Source organism: Mauremys mutica, chromosome 4, assembly GCF_020497125.1.
Source record: "Mauremys mutica isolate MM-2020 ecotype Southern chromosome 4, ASM2049712v1, whole genome shotgun sequence".
Classification (NCBI taxonomy): domain Eukaryota; kingdom Metazoa; phylum Chordata; order Testudines; family Geoemydidae; genus Mauremys; species Mauremys mutica.
The window spans coordinates 147,277,672-147,304,639 of NC_059075.1; the positions used below are offsets into that span (position 1 = coordinate 147,277,672).

Here is a 26,968-nt window from a genome sequence, read left to right on the forward strand (position 1 = left end):
CTCTGGCTGTGGGGATCCTGTTCCTTTGCAAGGATTTGCACCACTGGCAGGCTCGGGTCATAAAGACCCAGACACCTGGCTAGCAGTTGCCTATTAATCAGGGTTTGCAGCTGTTCAAACCGGTTCTGGCTGTGCACAGCGCTCTGTCTGCAAACACCAAGCAGATTGTGTTGACAAATTCTAAGGATGATTAGGAAGGGGAGTGCTGGCTGGGAGGCAGCCAACAAGCCCTGAGAGCTCCTTAAGGGAGTTTCTAAAAGGGATCCTGCCAGGCTAAAAAAGCCACAGGTCTGATTTCAGAATTGAGTTAGGCATACAACTGCAGAGCCACGTGGGGAAGGCCCGGGCTGGGATAGCAGGGGGTTGCAAGTCAGGATCAAGGGGCACAAGCAGAGTTGGGGGGGTGCAAGGCTCGGATATGGGCGGGGGGGCTCAGGTTGGGGCTGAGGAGTTCTAGGGGCAGGGCTGGGATAGTGGAGGGCTCAGGGTGGGGTTGAGGGGCACCAGCAGGCTCTGGGGGGAAGGGCTGGGATAGCAGGGGGCTGTGGATTAGGATTGAGGGCAGGGCAGATGCAAGGATGTTTCGTGCCCTAGGCGAAACTTCCACCTTGCGTCCCCCCTCCCCCCTGCAGCAGCTCCCCCCCTCTGCCCTGTGGCGCCCCCACCCCGCAGCAGCTCCCCCCGGCCCGGGGAGCCGTGCGGCAGTTCCCTGCCCCAGCTCAACTCTGTTCCCCCTCCTCCCAGAGCACGCTGTCGCCACTCCACTTCTCCCACCTCCCAGGCTTGTGGCGCCAATCAGCTGTTTGGCGCCGCAAGCCTGGGAGGGAGAGAAGCAGAGCAGGGCAGTGTGCTCAGGGGAGGAGGCAGAGCAGAGGTGAGCCGGGGCGGGGAGTTCCCCTGCGTGCCGCCCCCCCTTACTTGCTGCAGGTGGCCCTCCCCGTGCCCCTCCTGCCCCAGATCCCTCCGCCTAAATGCCAATGATGACCGGGGCGGCCGAAGATCCGGTCACCGCCGAAGGACCCGAAAGGCTGCCCCCCAAATGCTAGTGCCCTAGGCGACTGCCTAGGTCGCCTAATGGGTTGCACCGGCCCTGACTGAGGGGCAGCAGCAGAGTTGGGGGCACAAGGCTGCGATAGTGAGGGGGCTGCAGGGGCGGGAGCAGAGCTGGGGGTGCAGGCCTGGGATAGTGGGGGGGCACTGTCCCAGCTGTGGGGGGAGATCTTCCAGACACCCTCAGGCCCACCCAGGGCCTGGAGCTTCCTTTTCTGGGAGGACCCCACGCCCCCCTCTTTACACCAAAGTGCTGATTAAATGGTTTAACCCCCCAGGTGAAATCCCCCTCTTTTGGGGTGAGATGGTTCAACCCAACCCTGCAGCTGCAGTTCCAGCTACGTGGTCAGTAGGTGGCGCCCTGGCGCTGGGCCGGGCATGAGGTAATGTGGTGAGAGTGGGGAGGGGGCAGCGAGGGCCCTCGAGACGCTACGCTCCTGGGAGCTCGCGCTGCGGCTCAGACACCCCGGCTGCAAAAACCCAAGGAAGTTGTTTGGGGAGGGTGCAATAGGCAGGAGGGAAGGCAGCAACTAGGCCGTGCAATGGGGCGCCGCTTCCCGGCTTTGGAAAGAGGACGTCGCGCTGGGTGACGGCTTGCATGTCCCTGTCTGCGTCCGGGAAATCCCGGCCACCCGGATTCCTTTAAAACAAGGAGGCAGGAGAGCAACAGGGAGGTGGAGCTGCTGCTCATCCCGTGCAAAGGGAGGAGAAGGGGGGGAGGAAAAAAACTAGAGCATGAAATTTCGAGAACGGCTTGTTGCAGCGAAAAGCAGCAGCAGGAGGCGGAGGATCTGCAACTGGTGTAACTAAAGCCCCCCGCCTCCAAGAAACCCAGAGCGAGCTAATCCCCCTCCCGGGAGCCCCATTGCACAGCAGCGCCCCGTGGCCGGGTCTTGGCGGATGGGTGCAATGGCTGGGCGCTGCAGGGGAGCTCCGGGGGGGCGCGCTGCAGGGAGGGGGGAGTGAGGGCGAGCTGCATACCCCCCCTCCAAAAAAAGCAGCCCGGAGACTCCCCCCCCCCACCCCGATTTGTTGAGGTCGCGGGCCAATGCGGCGCTGAACCCTGGCCGGCGGAGCCATGCTGCTGGCCTCGGCCGTGGTGGTCTGGGAATGGCTGAACGAGCACGGCCGCTGGAGACCCTACAGCCCGGCCGTCAGCCACCACATCGAGGCGGTGATTCGGGCCGGACCGCGGGCGGGCAGCGTGGTGCTGGGCCAGGCGGACCGGCGGCTGGCGCCCTACCTGCTGGACCTGCACTCCATGCACCAGTTCCGCCAGGATACCGGTGAGTGCGGGGGGGCAGCGTGACCTAGATCGCCCTGCACTGCCAGGGGGTAGGGCGGTCCCCACCCCACCTGGCCTGACCCGGATCGCCCTGGGGAAGGGGAGCCCGTCCCGGAGTGTCTCGGCCCTGTCTCGGGTCGTTCTGTCCGTTTTCTGCCCTGTAGCGCCCTGGTCCATATCACGCTGTATGGTCCGGACTGAGGGGCATTGACAGAGCTGTGGCGGGAGTCCAGGGCTGGGATAGCAGGGACTGGAGGTGGGGGGATTAAGGGGCACTGGTAGAGTTGGGGGGGGGGTTCCCCGAAGCGTGGCAGGGTTGGTGCCTGTGTTTTTTTCAGTTCCCGAGACTGGGAGGCTGGTGTTCCCAGCCCAGCTGCACCTGGGCTCCCTGCAGGGAGGCAGCCCCCGGTCTCGCAATGGGAAGGATGGGGGTGCGTGGGTGTTTCCGAGAACAGGAATATACCCAGGAAAGGCGGCTTGCCTGGGAATCCCTGGGCGCCTGTGAGCTCACACGAAGCTGGGGAATCCCCAATGCATCCCGAGAGGCGGTTGCTGGTGGGGCAGCGCCCCCAGCATACAGGGTGTGGAGCAGTGCGAGCCCACCCTGGCACCGGGCTGTGGGTGGCCAGTGCATTTGGCAGGGGGTAGTGGAGCCAGGGTGAGAAGGGACTGGAACTGGAAGGGGTGGGAGAAGAGGTGGCAGCATGGGGACTACCAGGGGCACAGAGGGGTTTGGCAGGGGGGGAAGTCAGAGCTGGAGAGGATCCCAGCTGGGATGGGGATACCCCTGACAGCATAGGGGCTCCCGGCTTTATGGCAGCCCCTCCCTGCTTTGTTTTGAAGCAGGGCAGCGCTGTCTCTTGCCCGAAGCTATGCCGCTTGAGAGGGCGGCGCAGAATCCGTCCGTTGGTATAGGGAGGGCTGGCTGGAGCTACTATGGGGCCACGATGGTTGGCTCCTCGGCTAGCCTCTCTGGCACTCTCAGCTTGGTGCCCTGTGCGGCCCTGTAGATGCAAGGGTATAAGCTGGCTTTGGGGGCAGGCCCGGAGATATCAGTGGCCCTGGCCAGAAATGAGGGCGTAGTGGTGGCGTGTGCATGGCCGGACATGATGCTGGGGAAGATGGGCACCGGGCACCATGCCCCTCGCCCTGGATGTTCCCAAGCGGGATGGATCGTGATCTGGCGCCGCTCTTCCCCGTGGGTTCCTCTCCCCCATGGGGCGCAGCTCAGCTCCCTCCCCATCCTTCCCGCTGGCCCTGTGCCTGCTCGGTCCAGGCCCCTCCGAAATCACTCCACTCAGTGGGCCAGTCACTGTGGAGACAGAGGCAAGTTGTCTGTCCAGGTTCATTGGGGCCAGATTTTCCTCTGGAGACTGTCCAGAATATGCCCCCCTCCACCACCACTCCCAGTGATGGAAGGGCCAGGGATCCATTGTTCACAGTCTGTCCAGAAAGGTTCACAGTGAGCCAGCACAGAGGAGCGGGAGGGAGGTGGTGACCCCCAGGGGGATGCCTGGGAGGGAGGCGGTGACCCAGGTGCGGGCAGCCCTTCCGGGTGGGGTGCTGGTTTTGCTGTTGGCGTGACGCCCCTTCAGAAGCTACAGGTGCCCGTGGCTGGGGCCTGTGGTCCGAAGGTGATTGTGCCTATCCTCGGATCCCTTTTCATTTCCTGTGTGGCTGGGGAGGGTGCCACAGCACCCCAGGTGAACTGCCCCTTGCGGGGCTGGTGCTCCTGGCACAGAGAGTTAAGCCCACTCCACCCCACTCCCAGCCGTGCGATCTCCCCTGGGGTGATAGGGGAGGGGCTCTCCATTTTTGTGTAGGTCTGAGATCTGCAGACAGCAGGCCCCCCCATCTGCTTTGGTGGGATGGGGAGTCGGTTTCCAGTGGGGGCACCCCTACATACATGAGGCTCCCAGTGGGGACCCCCTCTTGCCCCAGGTTCCAGCTGAGAGGAAGGCGGGGAGTAATAGTGATGGAGGGAGGGGGGGTGGGACGGTGGCGGCTAGAGGGGGCCCCTGCCCCACCCCCAGCCCTGCCGCTGGGCTGAATGGGGAATTGTTCTGCCTCTGGCTGGCTTGTTCTGAATGTTGTTATTTTGGGTCATTAAGGGGCTCTGATGTGGGGGGTCACGACCCCAGCTGAGCCTTGAATAGCTATTGTCCCTTTTCTTCCCTTGTTGAATGGGAGGCTGGCCGCACGTCTCTGTCTGGCTAGGGCAAGGGAGGGGGGACTTTCCCACAGGATTGCTGCAGGGCACTGGACCTACCAGATGCTGAATGCCAGCACTGGCTCCTTCCCCTTCTCATCTGGGATTATAATAAATTACAGATGCTGTTCGGAGCTTGGTTTCTCTCCCCACCTCTCCCCACGCACTGCTCCCTCGGCAATTCCCCCGTTGTCCCCCACACGTCTCATTGCGTGGCCTTTCTCGATGCAGGAGAGTTAAAATATTTTTGACTGAAAACTCAGACTAATTGGCTGAGGAATTCTGTCAAGCTCGGAGTTTGGAAAATCAGGTGGGAAGCAGTCGAACTCCCTTCACCCGCCGTGTTAATGTGCACAATTAAAAAATCCTAGTGTGACCTCCCGTGCAGATTTAATGAAGTGCTGGAGCTGACAAAGTGGGGGGCTGTACCCCCAAATTGTAGCACTTTAATGATATACCGGTGCTTATGCTGTGATAGCTGTTGCCATTTGGGAAGAGGCAGAAGCTATACCAGTATAAACCGTGCTAGGGGTTGTACTGATTTAAACGTTAATGTAGATACTCACCAGAATAATTACAGTGGTACCAAACTGGTGCGTGGACCAGGTGTGAGACTTCCTTGTGCTTTACAGCATGCTTACGTGCATGTTACGGAGCACCGGATGTAATTAAGTTAAACTCCAGTTTATCCTTTCTTTGTTCACACGCTGAGCTGCAAAATTCAATGTTTTCTAGTCTACTTCCACCATTGCAGTGTCTGGGTGCCTCACAATCTCTAATATTTAGCCACACGCACCGTGTGTGTGTGTGTGTGTTTCTGCTTTACTGATGTGGAATTGAGGCCCAAAGAAACTAAGGGACTTGCCCAAGAACTTGCAGAAAATCTGTGCCGGAGCAGGGAATTGACCTTGGGTGTCCTAAATCCTAGGCTGGTACCCTAACCTCTGGGCTGTCCACCCTCGGTGGGATTTCTAACGGGAATCTGTCATTAGGATTGATTGATGTGGTTCTACCGCTGTGTGTTTTGTTGTTTTGTTTTTTTTTAAGTCTCTAGAAACTTTTTATTTTTGGGAACGCCCTATCTCATCTCACAAAGCGCTGGGTCCAGCAGCTGCACATTTGCTTGGCGCAATAGTGACTGGATGAGGTGTAGCATATAAGGCTAAAGGTTAGTTTTTTTCATGAGAAGTTTGATCCTGCAATGTCGAAGTCAGTGGAGATTGTGCTGCTGAATTGGTGGCGGCGGGACTGGGCGCAAGAGGGGAAACACAACAGAGTGGTTATGTGCCACAGAAATCTCTGTCTTAGATCTCATGCTATCAGAATAAGTCCAGCAGGGTTTAATAACTCGACTCTGTCAGAGTTTGTGAGATTCACCAACTGAGCCGCGTTGGGTCAGAAAGGGTCCAGACGGCACCCACGGAGTACTGGATCTGAGTAGTGTCGTCTTGTGTTCCATTGCCTAACATGGTTCGGCTTTGCAGGGCTGTAGTCTCACGTGTATTGCCTTGTGACAATTTTTTTGCATCATTGTCGTAAAACATTTCCTTTAAAAACTAAGGAAATTGCCAAACACACAATTGTGTGAAGGCTACAAATGGAAGTTGGTTCTTAAAACGGGAAGATAAATTTTGTAGCAATTTTAACAACAAAACATCTGAAATTCGGGAATCGCCTAGATGAGGTTCCACAAACTAAATGGACTCTGCACTTTTACCAATGCCTGTCCTCTACCCATCCCCCACTCCTTTCTACCCCTATCCTGCATCCGCATTCTCAGTCTGCACCGCAGACCTTGAATTACCAAAAATACACAGAATGCCATTGCATCGTGCCAGGGATGAAATGAGTTGCCGGGGCTCAGCCCAGTTCTGGGGTGCCCACACACACAGACCTAGAGCTCACTGGGACTCTCCCAATACTGGAGTCGCATGAATTTTGGGTTCTGATTCATGCTGGGAAAACTATCAACGACCATAATGTAGATACATTTCTCCTCCTCCATTCCCACCTCTCCATGGAGCTGCAGCTCACACATAGACTCTCCTTCCATTCAGCCACCTGTCAACAGAGACATCTCTGCTCTTACCCCTCCGCCTACAGTCCAGAAATAATGCTGCCTTGGATACCCGTGGCTTGGCTTTGCTACACAATATAACCACCTCTGAATATAGTCCTCTACGACTCGCATAGCTGGGCTGGGGCTGAGTGCTATAGACAGTGTCAAACTGCATTCAAGTCCAATTCAACGAATGTCCTTGCTGCAAGCAGCATTTGGAGGTGGTTATGTTTGGGAGGAAAACAAAGCCAAGGGGACAGAAAGCTCAGGCTGCCCTTTCTACCCTGTTGATTGCAATACACCTTGTATCTGTAACCTCCACATCAGCAGCAGACTCCAAAGAGAGGTGGGTAGGGAGCTGGGGTCAGAGTTAAGGCCATTTGTGGAACCATCACTGTAAATTTTCTGTCTTTTACAGAAGTTAAAAAAAAAAATCATTGTTTTTAGCCCATAAAGGCCCCAGCTCCAATTGGGCCCCATGGTGGTGGGTGCTGCACAGACCCTCAGCTTGTCTATGCTCCCAAGTTCCATTGGTCTAACTTAAATCTGTTTAGTCAAATGAGTGCAACTTCTGAGTGGGCTCGTGTACCAGCTTAATGCTGGGTATATTTGTTTAGCTTGTGCTTGTAAATCTACTGATGAGGGACAAACTACTACCAGATGGATTAAGGCCTGGTCTACACTTAAAATATTTGCTGGCATAGCTATGTTGATTAGGAGTGGGGAGGGGAGGGGGAAATCACACCTCTAGTCAACATAACTGTGCTGGTAAAAGCTCCAGTGTAGATGAAGTGACACTGGCAAAAAAAAGTCCTTTTGCTGGTTTTGTTCAGAGAACAGATATAAACTATACCAGCAGAGGAACTCTTGCCAGCATCAGCTGTCTCTCCAGTAGGAGGGTTTGCCAGGATCGCTATACCTGCAAACGCTTTCCTTTGAAAGCAGTCAAACTATTTAGAAAGGCTCACGGGGGATTCTCCATCATTGGTCATTAAAAGTTCTGCTCTGGGAATTGTTTCGGGGCAGGGCTCTGGGCTGTGTTAGACAGGAGGTCAGACAAGATGATCGCAATGGTCCTTTCTGGTCTTGGAATCTATGAATCTAGTGGAGATGAGGCCTGATGGAAGAGAGTCCACACGCACAGTTGTGCTGATAAATAAACTGGTATAAAATCAGCCCTTCCCCTTAAGCTGATGCGACTTTGTTTGAAGTGCAAGAAACAGTCTTTGCCCCTAAGAACTGAAGTCCAGATCCCTGAAGGTGCTTAGGTGCTTAATTTCCATCAATTTCAATTACAGTCTAAGGCAGTGCCTCTCAACCTTTCCAGATGACTGTACTCCTTTCAGGAGTCTGATTTGTCTTGCGTACCCTCAAGTTTCACCTCACTTCAAAACTACTTGCTTTCAAAATCAGACATAAAAATACAAAAGTGTCACCGCTTGCTAATACCGAAAAATTGCTGACTTACTCTTTTTTACCATATATTAAAAAAAAATCAATTGGAATATAAATATCTTTCTTATATTTCACTATAGAGTATATAGAGCAGTATAAACACATCATTGTATGAAATTTTAGTTTGTACTGACTTTGCTAGTGCTTTTTTTGTATAGCCTGTTGTAAAACTAGGCAAATATCTAGATGAGGTGATGTACCCCCTGGGAGACCTCTGCAAACCCCAGGGGTACATGAACCCCTGGTTGAGAACCACTGGTCTAAGGCCGTGGCATCTTGCTTTGGGCTGGTTATGTCTTGTATCTCCCAGCTTGTACCCCCATCCCCTGCCATGGAGGCTGTGGGCCCCGGCTCGTAACACCTGTCCCTTCCCAGGGATGCTCTTGGGGAATGGGGTATGGGAACTCTTCTCTTCTACCACAGACTCTTCTCATCTCTCTGTTTCTCCCTGCACTCCCCAGGCACCATCCGCCCGGTACGGCGCAGTTACTATGACCCCTCCTCAGCGCCCGGCAAAGGTGTGGTGTGGGAGTGGGAGAACGACAGCGGCTCGTGGACGCCCTACGACATGGAGGTGGGCATCACCATCCAGCACGCCTACGAGAAGCAGCACCCCTGGATTGACCTCACCTCCATCGGGTTCTGCTACGTCATTGACTTCAGCACCATGGGCCAGATCAACCGGCAGACCCAACGCAAGCGCCGCATCCGCCGACGCCTCGACCTGGTCTACCCACTGGTCACCGGCACCCTGCCCAAGTCCCAGTCATGGCCGGCCAGCCCCGGCGTTTCCAGCTCACCCCCCACGCCACCCTGCACCTGCCCCCAGTGCCTTCTGGTCATGAGTGTCAAGGCGGTGGTCGCGGCTGGGGCCAATGGCGGGACTGGTGCCGCGGTCCCCCAGCAGCAGCAGCAGCGTAAAGCCTCCGCCCCATCGGGCGGCCCCAAGCCTCCCGTCCCAGCACCTGGGCTCAAGCCCCCGGATGCCACGGCCACCACGCGCGGCTCGCTGAAGACCCTGGCCTCCCAAGTGAGCCGGAGGCAGGCGGCCAGCACGCCGGCCCTGAGCTCGGCCAGCTCGGCCACCAGCCCACCTGCCGCCAATGGGAAGGCCACGCGTGCCAACCTCAACACCCTCAACCGCACCCACCTGCAGCGCCTGGCCATCGCCCAGTCCCGTGTGCTGATTGCGTCCGGGTGAGTGAGCGAGTGAGCTAGCGAGGTTCCCCTTAATAGTCAGCTGGGGTCCAGGGTACCCACATCACCTGCCATCCAATAGCTGGTGCTAATCGGCCTCTTAGCCAGGGGTCAGTGATGTGGGCTATGGAGACCAAACTCCCTGGTGGCTGCTGGCAGGACTGTGTATGGGGGGGTAACCTGTTCAGTTCCCACTCTGGGAATGAGCTCCAAGGGCTGCCCCGCTGACCCTTTCAGCTGTGTTCAGTTAACATCCATTGAAAGGAGAGCCTGCATCAGGGGTCCCGCTGTTTGCTTCGGGTGCCCTGCACCGTTGGCCTTGTCGAGGGCATCTGTGGTGCCGCTAGAGCAGTGGCTCTCAAACTTTTGTACTGGTGACCCCTAGCAAGCCTCTGAGTGCGTCCCCCCCGCCTTATAAATTAAAAACATGTTTTATATATTTAACACTATTATAAATGCTGGAGGCAAAGCGGGGTTTGGGGCAGAGGTTGACAGCTCGCGACCCCCCATGTAATAACCTCATGGCCCCCTGAAGAGTCCCGACCCCCAATTTGAGAACCCCTGCACTATAACATGGGTCCGTCTGTCACGGCTATCTGTCTGGGACCATGCAGCCGCTGCTTCGATCTCGCGCTGTGTCTGTACTTCCTTAGAATATCAGGGTTGGAAGAGACCTCAGGAGGTCATCTAGTCCCATCCCCTTTCGTTTTGGTGTTGCTGCTGTTTTGCTTTAAAGGCCTTCGGCAGTCGAGACACCAGGCTGGCATGGGACAGGAGGCCAAGTGTTGTCATGGATCAAAACCTGTCAGAAAGCACAAAGTAGAGTCCGGTGGTCAGTTCTCCTCCCAGCAGAAGGCAACAGAGGGATATAATTTTCATAGTAGATCCTGTGGGATTTTATATATTTATTCGTGATCTGGAAAGGAGGCTGGACAGGAAAATGTGCAGAAGACACAAAGGTATTTAGGTTAGTTAGGACCAGAGAGGGCTCCGAGGAACTTCAGAGAGACCCAAACAAGCCTGCGGAATGGGAAACATGATGATAAATGAAGTTGTGTCAATAAATGCCGTGTAATGCACACTGGAGGGGAAAATTTAAACCACTTGTGCACTGTACATTAATCGCATCAGCTCAGGAATAGATTGTCATTATAGATGGCTCAGTGGAGACCTCTGCTCGGTGTGCAGCTATGGTCAGAAAAGCAAAAAAGTTGTTAGGATGCTCAAGGAATGGGATGGAGAATAACACAGAGACTGTTGTAGTGCCGATACATCAATCAATGGGGCGGCTTTGCCTGGATGCCATTGACAGCACAGGTCACCCGGTCTCCAGAAGGATGTTGTAGAATTAGAGGGGTTCAGAGAAGGGCGGTGTGAATGGTGAGGGCCTGAAAAAAAACTTCTATGAAGAGAGATTGCAAAAGATTGGGACCGTTACACAGCTCCTCTTTAAGGTAAGAGGGAACGTGATGGAAATATGTAAAATACTTAGTGGTCTAGAGAAGGGAGATCGGGAGCAGCTGTTCCCCCTGTCTCATAACATAAGAACAAGGGTGAGTCAGTGAAATGGAGAGGGGGAGAATTCATAATTGATTAAAGGAAATACTTTTCCACACATTTTGTCATTAGCCAGTGGAACTCACTGCCACAGGATGTTGTTGAGGCCATCGACCTAGCAAGGTTCAAAAAGAAATTGGACGTTTTCACCGTTACCAAGAATATCCAGAGTTACAACAGTCAGTGCTAACAAAGGTAGCAGGGATATTAAACCTCCTGCTGTAGGGGTTAAGCCAGCCTCTAGTAGAGACCAGGATGAGACCTAATGGAGTGGGAGATTATACCATGTCTGCTCCTGTGGGGCTCTTATAGCTTCTTCTGCAGCATCTGGTGCCAACCACTGTCAGAGACAGATTGGACTAGCTGGATCTGGGGTCTGATCCAGACTGGCAGTTTCCTTGTGAGTTCCAGCCCAAGTGTGCAGGGCGTACGTCCCAGCGTTTCAGCCATTAAGACCTGGGAGTTTTGTCAACAACTGGCCTGGGTATTCCATAGTGTCTGTGTTTTAGCTGCCGTAGGTGGAGGAAACCCCACGGTCCAGATCCCAGCTGGTGTAAATCAGCTATCGCTCTGGTGGAGTCAGTGGGCCAGATCCCCAGCTGGGCTCAATGGGCCATCGCTCCAGAATCTTTGTGGTGACTATTTGTCACCTCCAAAACTGTACGGCACAAACCTTCAGGGTGGTGGAAAGTCTCTAAGGAAGAAATCAAGCCCCCCTGTGACTGTAGCCCACACCACAGCCCCCCTCTATCTCCCTCTTCCCATCCCAGCCCCTCTCTTTCCCCCTCGACAAATACCAGAGACCTCTTTAACCATAAAATGGGGGAGGCCCCGCAATCCCCTTTTGAATCTTAATGAAGCTATGGGACATTCTTTCACTCAGCCCTGCAGGGGGAGGGGGGCGCCATCAAAAGGCCTATAGAAAGCTTTTCATGCGGCTGCCTGATGAGGAAAACATCTCGCCCCCCTCCCCAGAAATCCCTTTCTTGGCCATTTAATTAGCGTGGTTCTCGCCCTTTGTCTGGCTTTGCCATCGGCCTTCTGTCGCTGTTCGCCCGGGCCTGTGACCCTCTGGGAAACTTTCCCATGATAGGGAGCGGGAGGAAAGGGCCGCGGGAACAAAAGGGGCTATGAATGGTTCGAAGACTCAGGCAGAGTTTCTAAAGACGGAGAGAAAAGGGACGCAAGGAGGAGGGGCGCGGGGGGTGGGATGTCTCTAGATTAGAGGATTCTCTGGCTAGGCCTTGGTCTGTCGCTACGGCAACTGTTGTCCGGCTAGGAAGGTGCCTGGTTCTGGCTCGCCCTCCTCTGTTGCTATGGTGCTGCCCCCAGGAATGAAATAGATCCCCCTGCTTCCCCCCGCCCTAAGCCGTGTCAAAAGTCCAGCCAGGAAATGGCACATTGTGACTCGGCCGGGCGCGCCGGTGCCCTGGCGTTGTGCCACCCGACCCCTGTGTCTCGCTGGGGAGCTGCGTCTCATTCCGCAGCCTCGCGCGGCCGTTTGTCCCTTCAAAGGCTGCAGAATGGGACGCGGGCCTCCCCCCGTGCAAAATGTCGGGGGCTGTTTGCCATCGTCGCCCCCTAGGAGCCCCACTTCTTCTCCTGGCCCTCCAGTGCCACTTAGCCCTTCAGGGGCATACGCATTGATGGAGAAAGTGGGCAAAGCAGGCCTCACTGGGATGCTAGCAAGAAGCGCAGGGCGTGGAGGGGAGAGAGAGGAACACCCGTTGTGGGCTCAGCTGACCCCACTGGCAATGAGCGGGACATGCCCAACCAGCAGTCTGCGCAATTTCCTGGATTCACCCTGGTTGGCAGCAAACACCGGACACGAGAGTGGGTGGTGTAGTGGGGCCTCTGCCCTCTGGGTTCTGCCTTGTGCCCAGAGCCCCCCTCAGTGGTATATTTCCCCGAGTCTTGTTGCAGCATCGTCTTTCTCTCTCCATCATTCCATCTCAGGTGGTGCAGTCGTTAGACTCGGTGCCGGCCCAAGATCTTGTGATATTCAGTCCCGGCGCCGTGGTCTGGGCCAGAACAGCATTGCCACCCCCAGAACTTGGTTGCGGTTCCAGGTCTGATAGATTGCAGCCCCACCAGCCCTAGAAATGATCTCTTAAATGAATAGGAGATGGGTGTATAAAAATCCCATTGCCCGGATTACCATGGTACTCCTGCGGTGTCAGTCCTGGCGGAAGAGCTAGCCCCGGAAAACAGGGCTGTGCGCCATCTGGATGTAACTGGAGCTTTCTGCTGCTGTCAGGCTGCCATGGACATGTCTGAAATGTGTGGGTGGGTGCAGCAGTTGCCTGAGGTGATTTTTAGGGCTAGGTACAGAGCTTAGAAATACGTTGGAGGGTCAGTGCAGTTGTCATCAGGACAAGGACATTTTTGGGGCAAGGCCTGGTGAGGACTAAAGATCTCTAGCCTCTGCACCACACTCCCCTCAGCCTGGCGTTGTCTCTGGTGGCTTGATTTCCAGAACGAGTGATGAATGTCTTCCCCCACCCACACTCACCCCTCTAACTCTATGTTCCTGCCCAGATTGGGTGCACACCCTGGCTCACGTATGCACATGCTGGCCCCTGCCAGACCAGGTTGGCCTACAAGGTGTGTGAATTGCAGGGTGTTAGCCGGGGCCGAAACCTGCTAGTCTGGTTGGGTCACGTGAACAATAACAGCTTCCGTCCTCTGCAAGGTGCAGCCTGGAGAGGAGAGGACGGGTGGCTGCGGCCACCTGATGGGAGCTGGGTGCAAGGCATCCTGGGAAAGGGAATGTGCCATATGCCCTTGCTGTGTCAGCTCCCTTCTCCAGTGAGGAGTGTCTTGTAAACTTGGGGACCCAGCCACATTCGCTCCCTGGTTTGATGAGCCTCTTGTGTGGAGCCATTCTGTCCGGAGGTGCTCGGATCGCTCAGCCTACCCCAGACCATGTCCCCTGCTTTTGGGGTTCTCCGCTGTCCATTGACGTTCCTGCTCCCTCTCTGTTTGCAGGGCTCCTGTGTGCACCTCGCTAGCCTCCCCACTTTCTAGCCAGGACTTCCGTGGTGGGGGATGGTGGCCTGAGACAGGAGAACCTCTGGGAACTGGTGGTCCACGCATTGCACCAATCAGTGGGGCAGGGGCTTTCTCCAAGGGGATGAACCCACAGTGAATTCTGACCCCCCAATTTCTTCCCCTCAGGGTCCCCACCGTCCCAGTGAAGAACCTCAATGGCTCGAGCCCTGTTAACCCCGCGCTGGCAGGTGAGGGAGCCAACCGGTCGGGCCAGCCTAGCGTGACTGAACATAAAGACCTCTGGGGACAGGGGGGCAGACCCACATTTCTGGGGCTGGGGTGGGGAGTGGGCTTGGGGCAGCACCTGTGTAGAAGGGTATGGGGGATACTGGACAAGCCTGTACCCCAGAGGAATGGAGACAAAGAGTGATATTGGCCCCTTCGTTGTAAGGGGTGGGTGGGGAGGGTCCCTGTTCTAGGTAGGGGATGGAGAACACCATTGGAGGGCAGGATCGGGGGGTTCTTGTGCTTCATATGGCAGCAGGAGAGGAGACTCATAGGCTGCTGTTTAGGAGCGAGTGGGGTTGGGGTGTCTGCTCTATGAGGGTGCTGGGGTGCAGGGGATTCCCGGGGTGGGTCTGGGTCTGTTAGAGGCGGGGTGTGGCTTTGGGCCGCTGGCCAGAAGGGCTTGTGGGGGGTGCCTGGGGTTTATCGGAGCTGGCTTCTCAGGGCCTTTCCCCATCTCTCTCCGCCAGGGATCACAGGGATCCTCATGAGCGCGGCGGGGCTGCCCGTCTGCCTCACCCGCCCCCCCAAGCTGGTGCTGCACCCCCCACCCGTCAGCAAGAGCGAGATCAAATCCATCCCGGGCGTGGCCAACACCTGCCGCAAGACCACCAAAAAGCAGGCCCAGAAAGGTGAGCGCGAGCCCTTACCCAGAGCCTCTGGGCATCCGCACGCCCCTGGCGGGAGCCCCTTCCTGTCCCCATGTCCTGCCAATCTCCCCATCAGGGGAAGTCCTTCCCATCTGGTGCCATTCACCCCAGCCTCACTGCACAGCTTCCCCTCCCCACCCCACCCATCCCTCCCTGCTCCGCAGCACCCCTTTCCTAGGGTGCCTCATGTCTCCACAGACCCCTTCAGGGCAGTTGTAACTCTTGCTCCAATGTGCCGGTTCTCTTCCTCCCTGCCCCAGGTAAAACCCCGGAGGAGGTGCTGAAGAAATACCTGCAGAAGGTGCGTCATCCTCCGGATGAGGTGAGAGCACGATGTGCCAGGTTGCCATCTGTCTGTCTGTCTTGGGTTAGATCTTCACTGCCAAAAGTCCCTGTAGTGCATTAGCGCTCTGGTTGTACAGTGCTGGAGAAGACAAGGCATAGGTAGCTGTGACCTCAGTGTAGCTGGTCAAACACACACACACACCCCCTACGCCAGCTACAGCGAGACCAGAGCCACGTCTGCACCAGGATCGTACAGTCCTGGGGTTGGTTATTGTGCCATGCAAACACACCCTTTTGGGTGAGTTGTGAGGAAAGGTTGCTCACGCTGTATGTGAGGTGTAGGGGGTTGCATGCTGTGTGCACGTTGTCTGGGTGGGTGTAAGCATGTGGTGGAGTTGCACTCAGGGTGTTTCATAGCTGCTTGCTTCTGGCTGTCGGTGTGTGTTCGGGAAGGGGATCCTCACGCCGGCAAACAGGGCTAGGCTGGTATCCTTGGAGCTCACATCTGCCTGTCCTTCCGCAGAGCAAGGCCAGCTCTGGCTTCCCCCGCCAGTGGGCCCTGACCCTACCCTGGTGATGGGGCTCTGATTCCTGGTTAGCCTCACCTCCCCACTGAACCTGCGTGGTGGTAGTTCTTGCCCAGTGGGCCCTGGGCTGAGACATGCACTCCCCTCCCCCCCACACTTGGCTTAGATACTTTGGCCTGCATGCTCAATCACTCCGAGCCTGGGCTGCATTCAGACCAGGTCCGTGTCTCCGTCTGACTCGATTTTCTCCTCTCACTGCCGCCGCCTCCTCCTACTCCTCCACCCTCCCCCCCCCCCCGAAGGACTGCACCATCTGCATGGAGCGCCTCTCCACCCCGTCTGGCTACAAGGGGCCCCATCCAGCTGTCAAGCCCGACCTAGTGGGGAAGCTGTCCAAGTGTGGCCACATCTACCACCTCCACTGCCTGGTCGCCATGTACAACAACGGCAACAAGGTGCGTGGTGGGATCTGGGAGAGGTGAGCGTGTGCTCGGCCAGCTGCCACTAGGGGGCCCCAGCGAGGACTGGGTCCTAGCATAGAACAGAGGTTGTACATGGGGTTGGACGCTGAGCCAATCAGATCGCTTGCCTGGGGCTGAATCCTCCCGCTTGATAGGCTGTAAGAGCCCAGGCTTCTCTCTGCCATTTCTCTTGGTGTCTCCCATTGGCTCTGTGGGACAGGAGGGCTTTGCTTAGCACTTTGCGGTGAGCACTGACTGACCCTTTCCGAATGCTTGGCTGTCTCTGTAAACTTGAGTCAAGTAGAAACCATTCTCAGAGTGGGTCTTCCTCCTCTCTGGCCATCCCTGCCCCAGAAGGCCTCTTCCATTCTCTTCCCTTAAAGCGTCAGTGAATTTTAAACAGCTTTCTCATGATTGTATCCTGTTTCATTAAGACACACGTCTGTGCTGCAAAGTTCATCTGGTTTGCTGCCTTTCATGTGCTGGGCGTGAGGCAGTAGTTAGAGATACAGGTGGGGAGTCATGAGACTGTCGCTGATGTGCAGATATGATTGGAAAACGTCCCCTCACCTGCCGGAGAGTTTTTGAGTTTTTGGCAAAAAAAAATCTAAAGCTAGAATATCTTGGCTACAATCAAAATATTTCCATTTGGAATTTAGCTGTGGTGCCTCCTGGGAGTTACTTTGTGGGTGCCTTATGACGGCATTCTCCTCTACTGGCTAGGCTCCATGGTTAGACTCAGGGCCGGCACAACCCATTAGGCGACCTAAGCAGTTGCCTAGGGTGCTAATATTTGGGGGGCGGCGGCCGGACCTTCTGCCGCCTCTGTTGTAGGCGGCATTTTGGGGGCGGGACCTTCCACCGCCTAGGGCGGCAACAAAGCTGGCGACGCTCCTGGTTAGACTACATCTCCCCTGTTGCATCATGGTCTCCGTGTCTTGGTATGGGGAGGCGGTTGCATCAGGATGGGTGCACAGCCACGATGCATCATGGGAGTTGAAGTCCAGCTGAGGAGCCCAGCCCATAGAAGAGAATGGGAGCATGACAGCTGAAATTCAACTCAAATAAGGTCCCTGCTCTGTGCCTCAGTTTCCCCATCTGTACTACAGAAGGTATTGTGAGTAGAGCTGGGTGAATCATTGAATTTTTTTTTTTTTTTTTGGTTCTGAAAAATGGTTTGGGTCAAGCTGAATTTGAAAATTTTTGCCACATCAAAACCGTTTGTTTTGGGTCAACTGAAGTGTTTTAGCAACACAAAACATTTTGTTTCTGTGCATTTTTAAAGGTCTAGAGCAGTGGTACTCAACCAGGGGTTCACGTATCCCTGGGGGTTTGCAGAGGTCTTCCAAGGGCTACATCAGCTCATCTAGATATTTGCCTAGTTTTACAACAGGCTGCATTAAAAAGCACTTGTGAAGTCAGTACAAACTAAAATTTCATACAGGGACTTGTTTATACTGCTCTATATACTATACACTGAATTGTAAGTACAATATTTATATCCCAATTGATTTATTGTATAATTAAAGGTAAAGATGAAAAAGTCAGCAATTTGTCAGTAATAGTGTGCTGTGACACTTTTGTATTTTTATGTCTGATTTTGTAAGCAAGTATTTTTTAAGTGAGATGAAACCTGGGGGTACATAAGACAAATCAGCCTCCAGAAAGGGGTACAGTAGTCTGGAAAGGTTGAGAACCACTAATCTAGAGTCACAAAATGGCTGGAGAAGGAAGCATTGGTGCCACCTCCCTTAAAAGCTTTTTCCCAGGAATTAGGACACTCCCCTGGATTGTGGGAGACATGGATTCAATCCCCCTCCCTCCCCACTGCCTGATCGAGAGAAGAGATTTGAAGTTGGATCTCTCACATTGCAGAAGAGTGTCCTGATTGACACTGGGGCAGGTCTCTCTCTCTCTCCTTGAAAACAATTCACGCAGATGACCATTGGTCAATGTGTGTTGAGAAGAAGATGTGTTCAGTATATTCTAGGGAAGGTTGAAGTTTTTCTGATGGAAAAATGGTTTTTCAAACCAAACACAAATTTTTGTTTGGTTTTGAAATTTTTTGGGGAATCAAAATTTTTTGCTTCATTTTGATTTCCATTTTTGGGTTTTGTCTCCCCACTGAGAAAAGGGAGGGAAAGGTGTGAGGAAGAAACATGAAACTCAGAATGAAACTTTTCGGTTTTAAATTAAATGGGGGAGAAAAGGAAATTGTTTAGTCAAAAAACCTGAGAAAATTCCATACGTTTTTGAAAGAAACAAAGAACGTTTCATTCTCAACCAGTTTATGGGAAAAACCATTTTTGATCATATACTACTTCCTAATCAAGGTGTGTGGGGAGCGTGTGTGGTTCAGTAGAAGGGTGTGCGGGAGGATTGGAGGAATGTCAGTCTGACAACAGTAAAAGTGAAGGATTTGATTTGGTTTCTTACTCTCCTTTCTTCCTTCCTTGCTCTTGTTCTCAGGATGGGAGCTTGCAGTGTCCAACCTGCAAAACCATATATGGGGTGAAGACTGGGACTCAGCCCCCTGGGAAGATGGAATATCACCTCATCCCTCACTCGCTGCCTGGGCACCCTGACAGTAAAACCATTCGGATCATCTACAACATCCCGCCGGGGGTCCAGGTGAGACCCCAGCTCTACAGGAGGGAGGGTGTGTGTGTGTGTGACGCTTCCCAGAGTTACCTGGGGTCAGGAGGCACTTTGCTACCACCTGCCCTTAGTGTGAGGAAACCTTGTCTGTGCCTGCCAGGGATCAGCCCCCGCCCTCCACGGGCAACACACACAATCCCCACTAGGCCTCGCCGGCCCCCCGTCACTCAATGGCGTAGTGAACACTCCAACCTTCAACCCTCTGAGCATCTCCCTGAAGCATCCAGCCCCTGCTCCACTGGACACTCACAAAATTCACAGATTCACTGCTCCCAGTTTACCAGATCCATCTCCGGTCATGGCTCCATGAAACACACAGCACTGAGACAAGTGTGTCATGAAAACAAGCCAAAGTTTATTTAACAAGGCATAAGAATGGCCATACTGGGTCTGAACAATGGTCCATCTAGCCCAGTATCCTGTCTTCCAACAGTGGCCAATGCCAGGTGCCCCAGAGGGAATGAACAGAACAGTAAAATCATCAAGTGATCCATCCCCTGTCGCCCATTCCCAGCCTCTGGCAAACAGAGGCTACGGACACTATTCCTACCAATCCTGGCTAATAGCCATTGATAGATCTATCCTCCATGAATTTATCTAGTTCTTTTTTGAACCCTGTCTTGGCCTTCAGAACATCCCCTAGCAAAGAGTTCCACAGGTTGACTGTACGTTGTGTGAAGAAATACTTCCTTTTGTTTGTTTTAAACCTGCTGCCTATTAATTTCATTGGGTGATCCCCAGTTCTTGTGTTATGAGGAGGAGTAAATAACACTTCCTTCCTTACTTCACACCAGTCATGATTTTATAGACCTCCATCATATCCCCCCTTAGTCGTCTCTTTTCCAAGCTGAAAAGTCTCAGTCTTGTTAATCTCTCCTCATATGGAAGCTGTTCCATGCCCCTAATAATTTTTGTTGCCCTTTTCTGTACCTTTTCCAATTCCAGTATAGGCACAGAGATTCAAATGAAAGCAAGTAGAAATTTTGGAAACAAAAGGTTACATCTAAAGTAAAATCATAATGTGTGTTCGATAACCTAGACTGAGTCAACTAAAGCTCCCCGCAAAGCTTTGTCAGTGTTTTTCAGCCAGGCCTGGCTGTGATCCTTTTCCCATGAGGCAAGTCACGCTTGTGTCCTCAGTAAAGAACGCTGGGGGTACCTCTGCCCCCTCTCTCCCCCCCAGATATACCGTGACAATCTGTCATCGGTACTTGCGTATATTTCCTTACTTGATCAGCATCTTGGTTATGTATGCAAACAGATCTGTATTGTGAAGCAGACAACAGACAGTGCTCAGACAGGGAGGTAAGCTCAGCCTGGAATGGTCTGAGTCACCTGTTTACCCGCTGTGACGGGTTCCCCCCCGGTGCCACCTGGAACTTTGGTACTCCTGAGCCCTCTGACCCACCAGCCGGGGCTCCCTCTCACACTGTGCCGCTGTGACAAGCAGCAGACCCGCTCCCGGTCCTACACATCCTCCAGCATTCACACAAGTAGGGACACACCCAGGTGCAGTTACATGCAGGCTCCCTGACCAGCCCCTGCATGAACCAACAATAGAGAGGCTACAGCCAAAAGAACCACCAGCTTCCCTGCCTAGGAACAACCCCAGAGGAGTATAAACCCCAAATTATACCATCTTCCACTGTAAGATCATAGGGTCCCCCCTCCCTCAGTGTGGAGAGGAAATGCAACAGCCCCCTGAGCTAAGATTCCCAAACACTCCAAACTTACTGGTTTAGATTAAAACATAAAATAAATTAATTTTGATTACAAAAGATAGATTTTAAGTTGTTATAAGTGATAGCAGATTACCTAGTGAATAAACAAAAATGCAGACTAAGCTCAACCTACTAGAAAGATAGGATTTGAATTAACAGTCTCTCACCCTGATGGATGGTACAAGCAGGCTGCAGATTCTTAGGGCACAAGCTGTACTTGCTTTACAGCTTGGAATCCCCAGGTTTTCCTACACAGGCTAGAAATCCCCTTAGCCTGGGTCCAGCACTTCCCCTAGTTCAGTCTTTGTTCCTCAGGTGTTTTCAGGAGTCCTCTTGCGTGTGGATGGGTGTGGAGGGCGCCTCTCATGAGAGAAGTTGCTGTATTGATGCGTGCGGCTGCCTTGGTGCAGCTGTGGAGAGCTCTCTGCGATAACGCCATACTCCAAGGGATGTCTCTGGTTATGACCCGGTTCCTGGAGGGAACGATCGCGCTGGCGTGGCAGCTGTCTTGTGCTTGGTGATGGCGTGTGCGCTAGAAGCAGCCGTGTTTGGAAGTGTTGCCAGCCAGGAAGCTGAGTGGGGAGCTCGGGGGAATGTCTCTCTGCAGGGCCCCGGCCCCCTTGCTGGGCACCCTCCTCTCCCGGCGGGGGGGCTTGTAGCAGATCCAGCAGTGGGTGATGGGGGCACTGGAAGGCCTTGCAGTTGTGTAGCCCTGCAGCTGGGGGTGCTGTGATGACTCAAGATTAGACAGAGTTTAAGCACCCTCTCAAGATCCCAAAGGATGCCATTTCTCTCTCTCCCTCTGCACAGGGACCAGAGCACCCGAACCCCGGAAAAAGCTTCACAGCCCGCGGATTCCCTCGACACTGCTACCTCCCGGACAGCGAGAAGGGCCGAAAGGTGAGGGGTGTCCTGCCAGGGTTCCTTCTAATTTTTCCCACCCATGTGCGGAATGAATTTTATTATGTGCACCAATATGGAGGCGATGTGTAACACATCTTCGTATTGATGCACATAACAAAATTCGTGGGTGTGGGGCCAAGGGATTTGGTGTGTGGGAGGGGGCTCAGGACTGGGGCAGTGGGTTGGGGACTGTGGGGGGGGGGGTGGGCTCTGCCTGGGAGTGCTGGCTCTGGGGCGGGGCTGGGGATGAGGGGCTCAGGATTGGGGCAGTGGGGTGGGGGTGAGGGCTCTAGGGTGGGGCCAGGGGTGAAGGGTTTGGGGTGCAGGGTGCCCCAGGGCTACAGCGGGGAGAGAGGACTCCCACCAGCTCTTTCTCCCCACAGCAGCACCTGGGCTGGGAGGGTAGCGGGGGAGAGGCGCCTCTCCCCACCGCAGAAGCTCCAGGGCTGGGCTGGGTTGGGGCCGGGGGAGGGGCGCCTCTCCCCCCCTGGCTGCAGCAGGCCCGGGATGGGGCATCTCTCCCTGCCGCAGCCCTGAGCACCACACAGTGCTTAATAGGCTGCTGTGCGGCTGTGCAGCTTGGAGGGAACTTAGGCCTTGGCCTGTCTCCCCCAAACCCAGGACATTCGACCTTGGGGGGGCCTCTGCTTTCAGTCGATGGTTCATTAGGGTGGGGTGGGATGAGCTTTATCCGATCGAGCAGCTGGCTTGGGGAGGGACAGTAGTCAAAGGAAGAGCCACACCCCCCTAACATCGCAGATAGGAAGTGTTCTCCAGACCCGGAGCGGGGACAGAGAATCCCTGCAGAGTGGGGTTATTGTCCTGTGGAGCTGAGAGAAGGGGCTGTCATAGGACAGGCTGCCCCCTCCTCACTGGAGAGCCCATGAGGGAGGGAAATCTGCAGGAGATGCAGGGTTTGACTAGCCTGGGGGTCTTTGAATGATGATGGGGATCATAGCCTGACACAAGCTCCTCGTAGGAGATGAGCTTTCAGCCCTGGGATGTACCACCTCCTTTCACTTGGTCTCCTGCAAAAGATCTAAGATGCCAGGAACCCACCATTTCAGTGACATCTCTAATGGATGATCGAAGCCTTTTCAGAGGCTGTGGGTTCATGCCAGACAAAGCCCCCACATACGCCACAGCGAGCTAGGCCTAAATCCAGCAGCGCTCTGTGTGCAAGAGACCAGATACGTCAGTTGCAGACCATTTGAAAAACAAACCTCAAAATGTAGTTTTTTATTGAATTTGGATATGGAAATAAACTCATGTCTGTTTTGTGCTGCCTCAGAATTTGCTGATCATAACATGTTGCCGCATTTTGTATGGAAAACTCGGTGCCTTGCAGAATCTGTCATGGGAGGCAGCTGGAGGTTTTGGTTGGGGAGCCAGTTTGGTGGTGTTGGGGATAAGCATATCAGCTGGATGATCAGCTGTGAAATAGTCAACAGCATTATTATGGTATCGGTTATCATTATGTTTCAGAGTTAACGACACAATGGGATGAACCGCGCCACTCAAGCTTGGGAGAGGCTGTGTGCAGACTCCAGCCTGTCTTGGGGTGGGCTCTCAGCTGCTTGTGTATTAACCCTTTCCCTCCTGCGCTCCCCCAGGTGCTGAAGCTGCTGCTGGTGGCCTGGGACCGCCGCCTGATCTTCGCCATCGGCACCTCCAGCACCACAGGCGAGTCGGACACGGTGATCTGGAACGAGATCCACCACAAGACAGAGTTTGGCTCTAACCTCACGGGCCACGGCTACCCCGACGCCAACTACCTGGACAATGTGCTGGCCGAGCTGGCGGTGCAGGGCATCACGGAGGAGAGCACGGCCCAGGAGAAGGACTGAGAACGGGGGAGGGGAGGAGATGGCATTCCTTTGTGGCGGGAGCAGCGCTTTGCCATGTGGCGGCGCCCCACACTCACCTCCTCCTCCCTGCCCCGGTGCCTGCACCCTCCCCCACCTCCTCCTCCAGCTGCTGTGACGCTCAGAGGGCACCAGTCGCACCATTGAGACGTGTGGCTTGGGGTTGGAGCGGAGGAGGAGGTCCACGGTGCCTCGTCAGTGGGCATATCTGTGGGGCCGGTCTCCCAACATGGGCGCCGCCCCTCACCCAAGGTTACGTTAATCTTGTTGCACGTGGCTGGGAAGGGAGGGGGGATTGAACCGCTAAACCCTGTGAAAATGAACTGCCTCTTAGGGCACTACCCAGCGGGAAGTGCTCCCGTCCCATAAGGCAGCTCCGGCACCGCGTGGGCGCCGCTGCAAAGGCCTGTGGGAATGCCAAGGATTCAAACCAGTTAGGAGACTGGTTGTGTGTTGTCATGTCACTGCTGCTTTCATGTTGTGGGCTCAGTGTGTGTTGGAAATGTGCTGTTTGCAGGTCTGGTACCCCACTCCCAACCCACCTCACCCTCCCAGGCCTGCCTCCCCGATCCCACCCCACATCGGGTCAGAACCAGGCCTGCTGCCTGCTCGGAAATGAGGTGGAAATCCCATCTCCTTGATATGTTCCAAACTGGGTCAGGGCCAGAAATAGCTGGGTACGAGTCTCCTGGCGCCGATCCATAGTGGGCTGGAGCAGAACCAGTTCCTTAATGATTCATTCTGGCTGCTATGTGAACGGCACTAGAGCAGGGGACAGGAATCCGTGATGGATGGATCAGAACCAGGCCTGGTCTTCTCCGGGTCCCTTTTCCCCTCCCACTTTCCCCAATCCTTTCTCACCTGGGTCAGCTTTGTCCAGTGGGGTGTGGGGGAGAGAGATCCCTTCTGCACTGGCTCAGAACCAAGTCTGGTTCTCCCTGTCTCAGTGAGTCTAGTGTACTCCAGCCCCGTCCAGAACTGTGAGAGCTGATCTCCTTATACCTGTGAAGGAACCGTGCCCCAGGGATGGCTCTGTCTGGTCAGACCTGGTGGGGGTGAGTTGAGTTACGAGGGGAGGGGAGGTCCGATTCTCCCCCCCCCCCATAAGATGGGTTCTTTGAACTGTTTGTATGGGGGAGTCCCCCGGATACTGATCTGAATTTATATACCTCATGTTTTGGGGATTTGTCGTATATATGTACATATATCTATCATGTCACGCTTGAACATGACGTTGGCGCTAGGACGCTTAAAGGAAACGGTACTTAAGTTAGACCTGAGGCCAAGTCTGCTGGCAGTGGCCGTTCACCACGGCATGGGGGCGTGGCAAGCTGGGTGGCCATCTTGAAACGGAGGCGCCCAGTCAGGCTTGGCCACATTTCAAAATGGCCACTGCACGCCCCTCAGGAAGGTGGGAAAAGGTCACAAATACACATGCTCCCATTAGTGTGACTCTGCGCTGTGGGGGGTGGGGGCCAGTTCTGAGTCCTCCCATGCCAAGATCCATAGTCTCCTCTGGCTGGCAGCAATGGGAGGCCTTGGAAACACGCCTGGCCTGGGGTTAGCCCCCATGTTGGGGAAACAGGAGCCCAGCAAAATCTATAGGGCATCCATAACCCTGATCAGCCTCTGTGGTGCTGCCACCTAGTGGCCTCTTTGCAGCTAGTGAGTGAGGTGGGTCCCATGGGCTATGCCCCAGGTCCCATCCCTGTTGTGAGCTGGGAAAGGGGTGGGTGAGGTGGCTCCCTGCTGGGATCCTGACCCTCTCCTGTCTGGTTGCTTAGGTCTTTGGCTCCTTGGGCTTTCCTGGCTTGAGGATTTTTCCCTTGCAGCCCTTGTGAAGTCCCTGTGGGGCAGATGCAGAGGAGGTGGGGGGCAGGTGATGTGGCTGGGTGGGGGCAGGTGAGGCAGGAATGGGGAGGGATAGGAGTTGCGATTGGCTGCAGAATGGGGTTCGGAGGGGAAACGCAGAGGCTTCACAAGGCCTGTTCATACTGCCGGCCCGGAGAGTTCAGAGCAGCCCCCTCACTGGGGTGCCTGAGGAGCTGATCCTGTCCCAAACTGCCTGGAAACCCCCTTCATTGCCACAGCAACCCCTCCCTTCGTGAGGGGCTGAGATCATCCTGTCCTGAGCACCCCTTTTATCCCCCAGTGCCCCAAGACCCCCCCCTTTTCTGTATTTCCCAAGCACTCTCTAATGATGGGTGTGGGGGGGGAATCCTACCCCAAAACTAGAACTGGGGGGAAATTTTCATCCAAAACATTTTTCAGTGAAAAATTCAGAAATCAAAAAATTTTGTGTCCACTTTGCTGGCTTGTTTTGGGCAAAAGGGGGGAAAAACACTAAAAAATGAAACATTTTGATTTTTTTTACAAGACGAATGATGCCTTTTTGCTTCAAAATTGCTTTCCATTTTTTTTTTTTATTTTTTTTTACAAATGTTTAAAATGCTCTTAACTTGAAATAATCTTTTTTCTTTGAGTGGCCAGAATGTTTTGGTTTCTAAATTTTTGGTTTTTTTTGAACCACCAGCAAACTGAAAATCCTGTTAATCGCACAGATCTCCCCCCAGCTTTGAGATTCCCTGCTCTAGCCTCCCCACCATCCTCTATCCCCCCCCAGTCTATCCTAGCTCCCTCCCCAGTCCCATATTCCGTCCCCTCCCAATATGTCTTGGTGCTCAGCCTACCCCCCCAGTCCTGTATTCTCCCTCCTAGCCAGTAAGATTGTCACACATTACTCACCCCCTACCCGTGCCCTTCTACCCCTGCTGTGCTAGCAAGGAGCGGCCTCCAGTCTGACTTGGTTTCTAGGGTAGGGGAAGAGACTTGGAAGGGGTCTCATACAGGCCCCTGTGATCGTTCCCCCCAGCTGTGCTTTTGTTTAATTTCTAACTGTGGTTTTATACTTTCTCCAGAAGGATCTGGGTGGGGCAGGGAGGCCGGGCCATGGGAAAGGTCATCCCTCCCCTGTCTTTGTGTGTCCTCGTGGCGTTGGATGCGGGGTGTGCGGCTGGGGTGGGGCAGTGTCCTGCTATATATTGTGTTCTGTTTGTGAACGGTGCACTGTGCCCGTCTCTCTGGTGTGTTGCCATGCAATGGCGCTGCCCGCCCATGTAGGCTGGATGTGCCAATTTAATAAACGGAGAGCTCTCCCACCAGGCGGGAGGGCGTTTGCTGTCTGCGTCAGGCGGGCCTGTCCGTGTGTCTTTTGTTACCCATTTGTGGCAGCTGGTCATGCGAGAGCCCCTTCTTTCCAGGGGGACAGTCGACCTACGGCCAAGAGGGAGTTACGGAGTCTGATTCTCGTTCACCAGCACAAGTCGGTCCCATAAGAGAGAGTCCCTCGCCCCCCTGCTCTCGCTAATAATCTGGGACCAGCATGGCTGCCACAACGCTGCCAACAATCTTTACTTATCAGTGAGTTGAGTTGAAACGGTTCTCTGCATTGGTCTGTCCGAGCAGACAGTGCCCCCAGTGCCAGAGACGATGTCCCCTCTGAGCTGTGATTAATTCCCTCTACCCCAGAGATGCTCAGGTTTTCTCCCCTCCATCATCTGCCTCAGAGCCCATTTAATGCCTCCTGACAGCTGTTTAAATGCAGGGCTGAGCTCAGCGAGTGGTAGAACAGGGTGGATTATACTAGGAGTGACCCCTAAAATCCCGGGACTGTTTCCCTAGGGAAGAGCAGTGCCAATCTATTGGAAAAAAACCATCTTGATCTAGGAATCTGCCCACCCTGTTCCCCCAAACACCATGCTAGATTTCATAGACTACAACACACTGTGTACATTTTTTCTTTTTTTTTTA

At 54.3% G+C, this 26,968-nt stretch overlaps 1 protein-coding gene across 3 annotated transcripts; it reads left to right on the forward strand.

Moving 5' to 3' along the window:
- Window positions 1-1,316: 1,316 nt before the first annotated feature.
- Window positions 1,317-26,349, forward strand: DTX4 (deltex E3 ubiquitin ligase 4). Of its 3 annotated transcripts, none has more exons than XM_045015581.1 (9): window positions 1,317-1,433; window positions 8,520-9,255; window positions 13,990-14,051; window positions 14,559-14,720; window positions 14,999-15,060; window positions 15,853-16,005; window positions 18,481-18,642; window positions 21,201-21,290; window positions 22,907-26,349. In XM_045015581.1, the coding sequence occupies exons 2-9, from the start codon at window positions 8,627-8,629 to the stop codon at window positions 23,138-23,140; spliced, it is 1,554 nt and encodes a 517-aa protein (XP_044871516.1). In that variant the 5' UTR covers window positions 1,317-1,433; window positions 8,520-8,626; the 3' UTR covers window positions 23,141-26,349. The 3 variants fall into 3 exon arrangements, with proteins under 3 accessions (XP_044871516.1, XP_044871514.1, XP_044871513.1); XM_045015578.1 differs by lacking the exon at window positions 1,317-1,433 and adding an exon at window positions 1,443-2,336; XM_045015579.1 differs by lacking the exons at window positions 1,317-1,433; window positions 15,853-16,005 and adding an exon at window positions 1,440-2,336.
- Window positions 26,350-26,968: the final 619 nt, after the last annotated feature.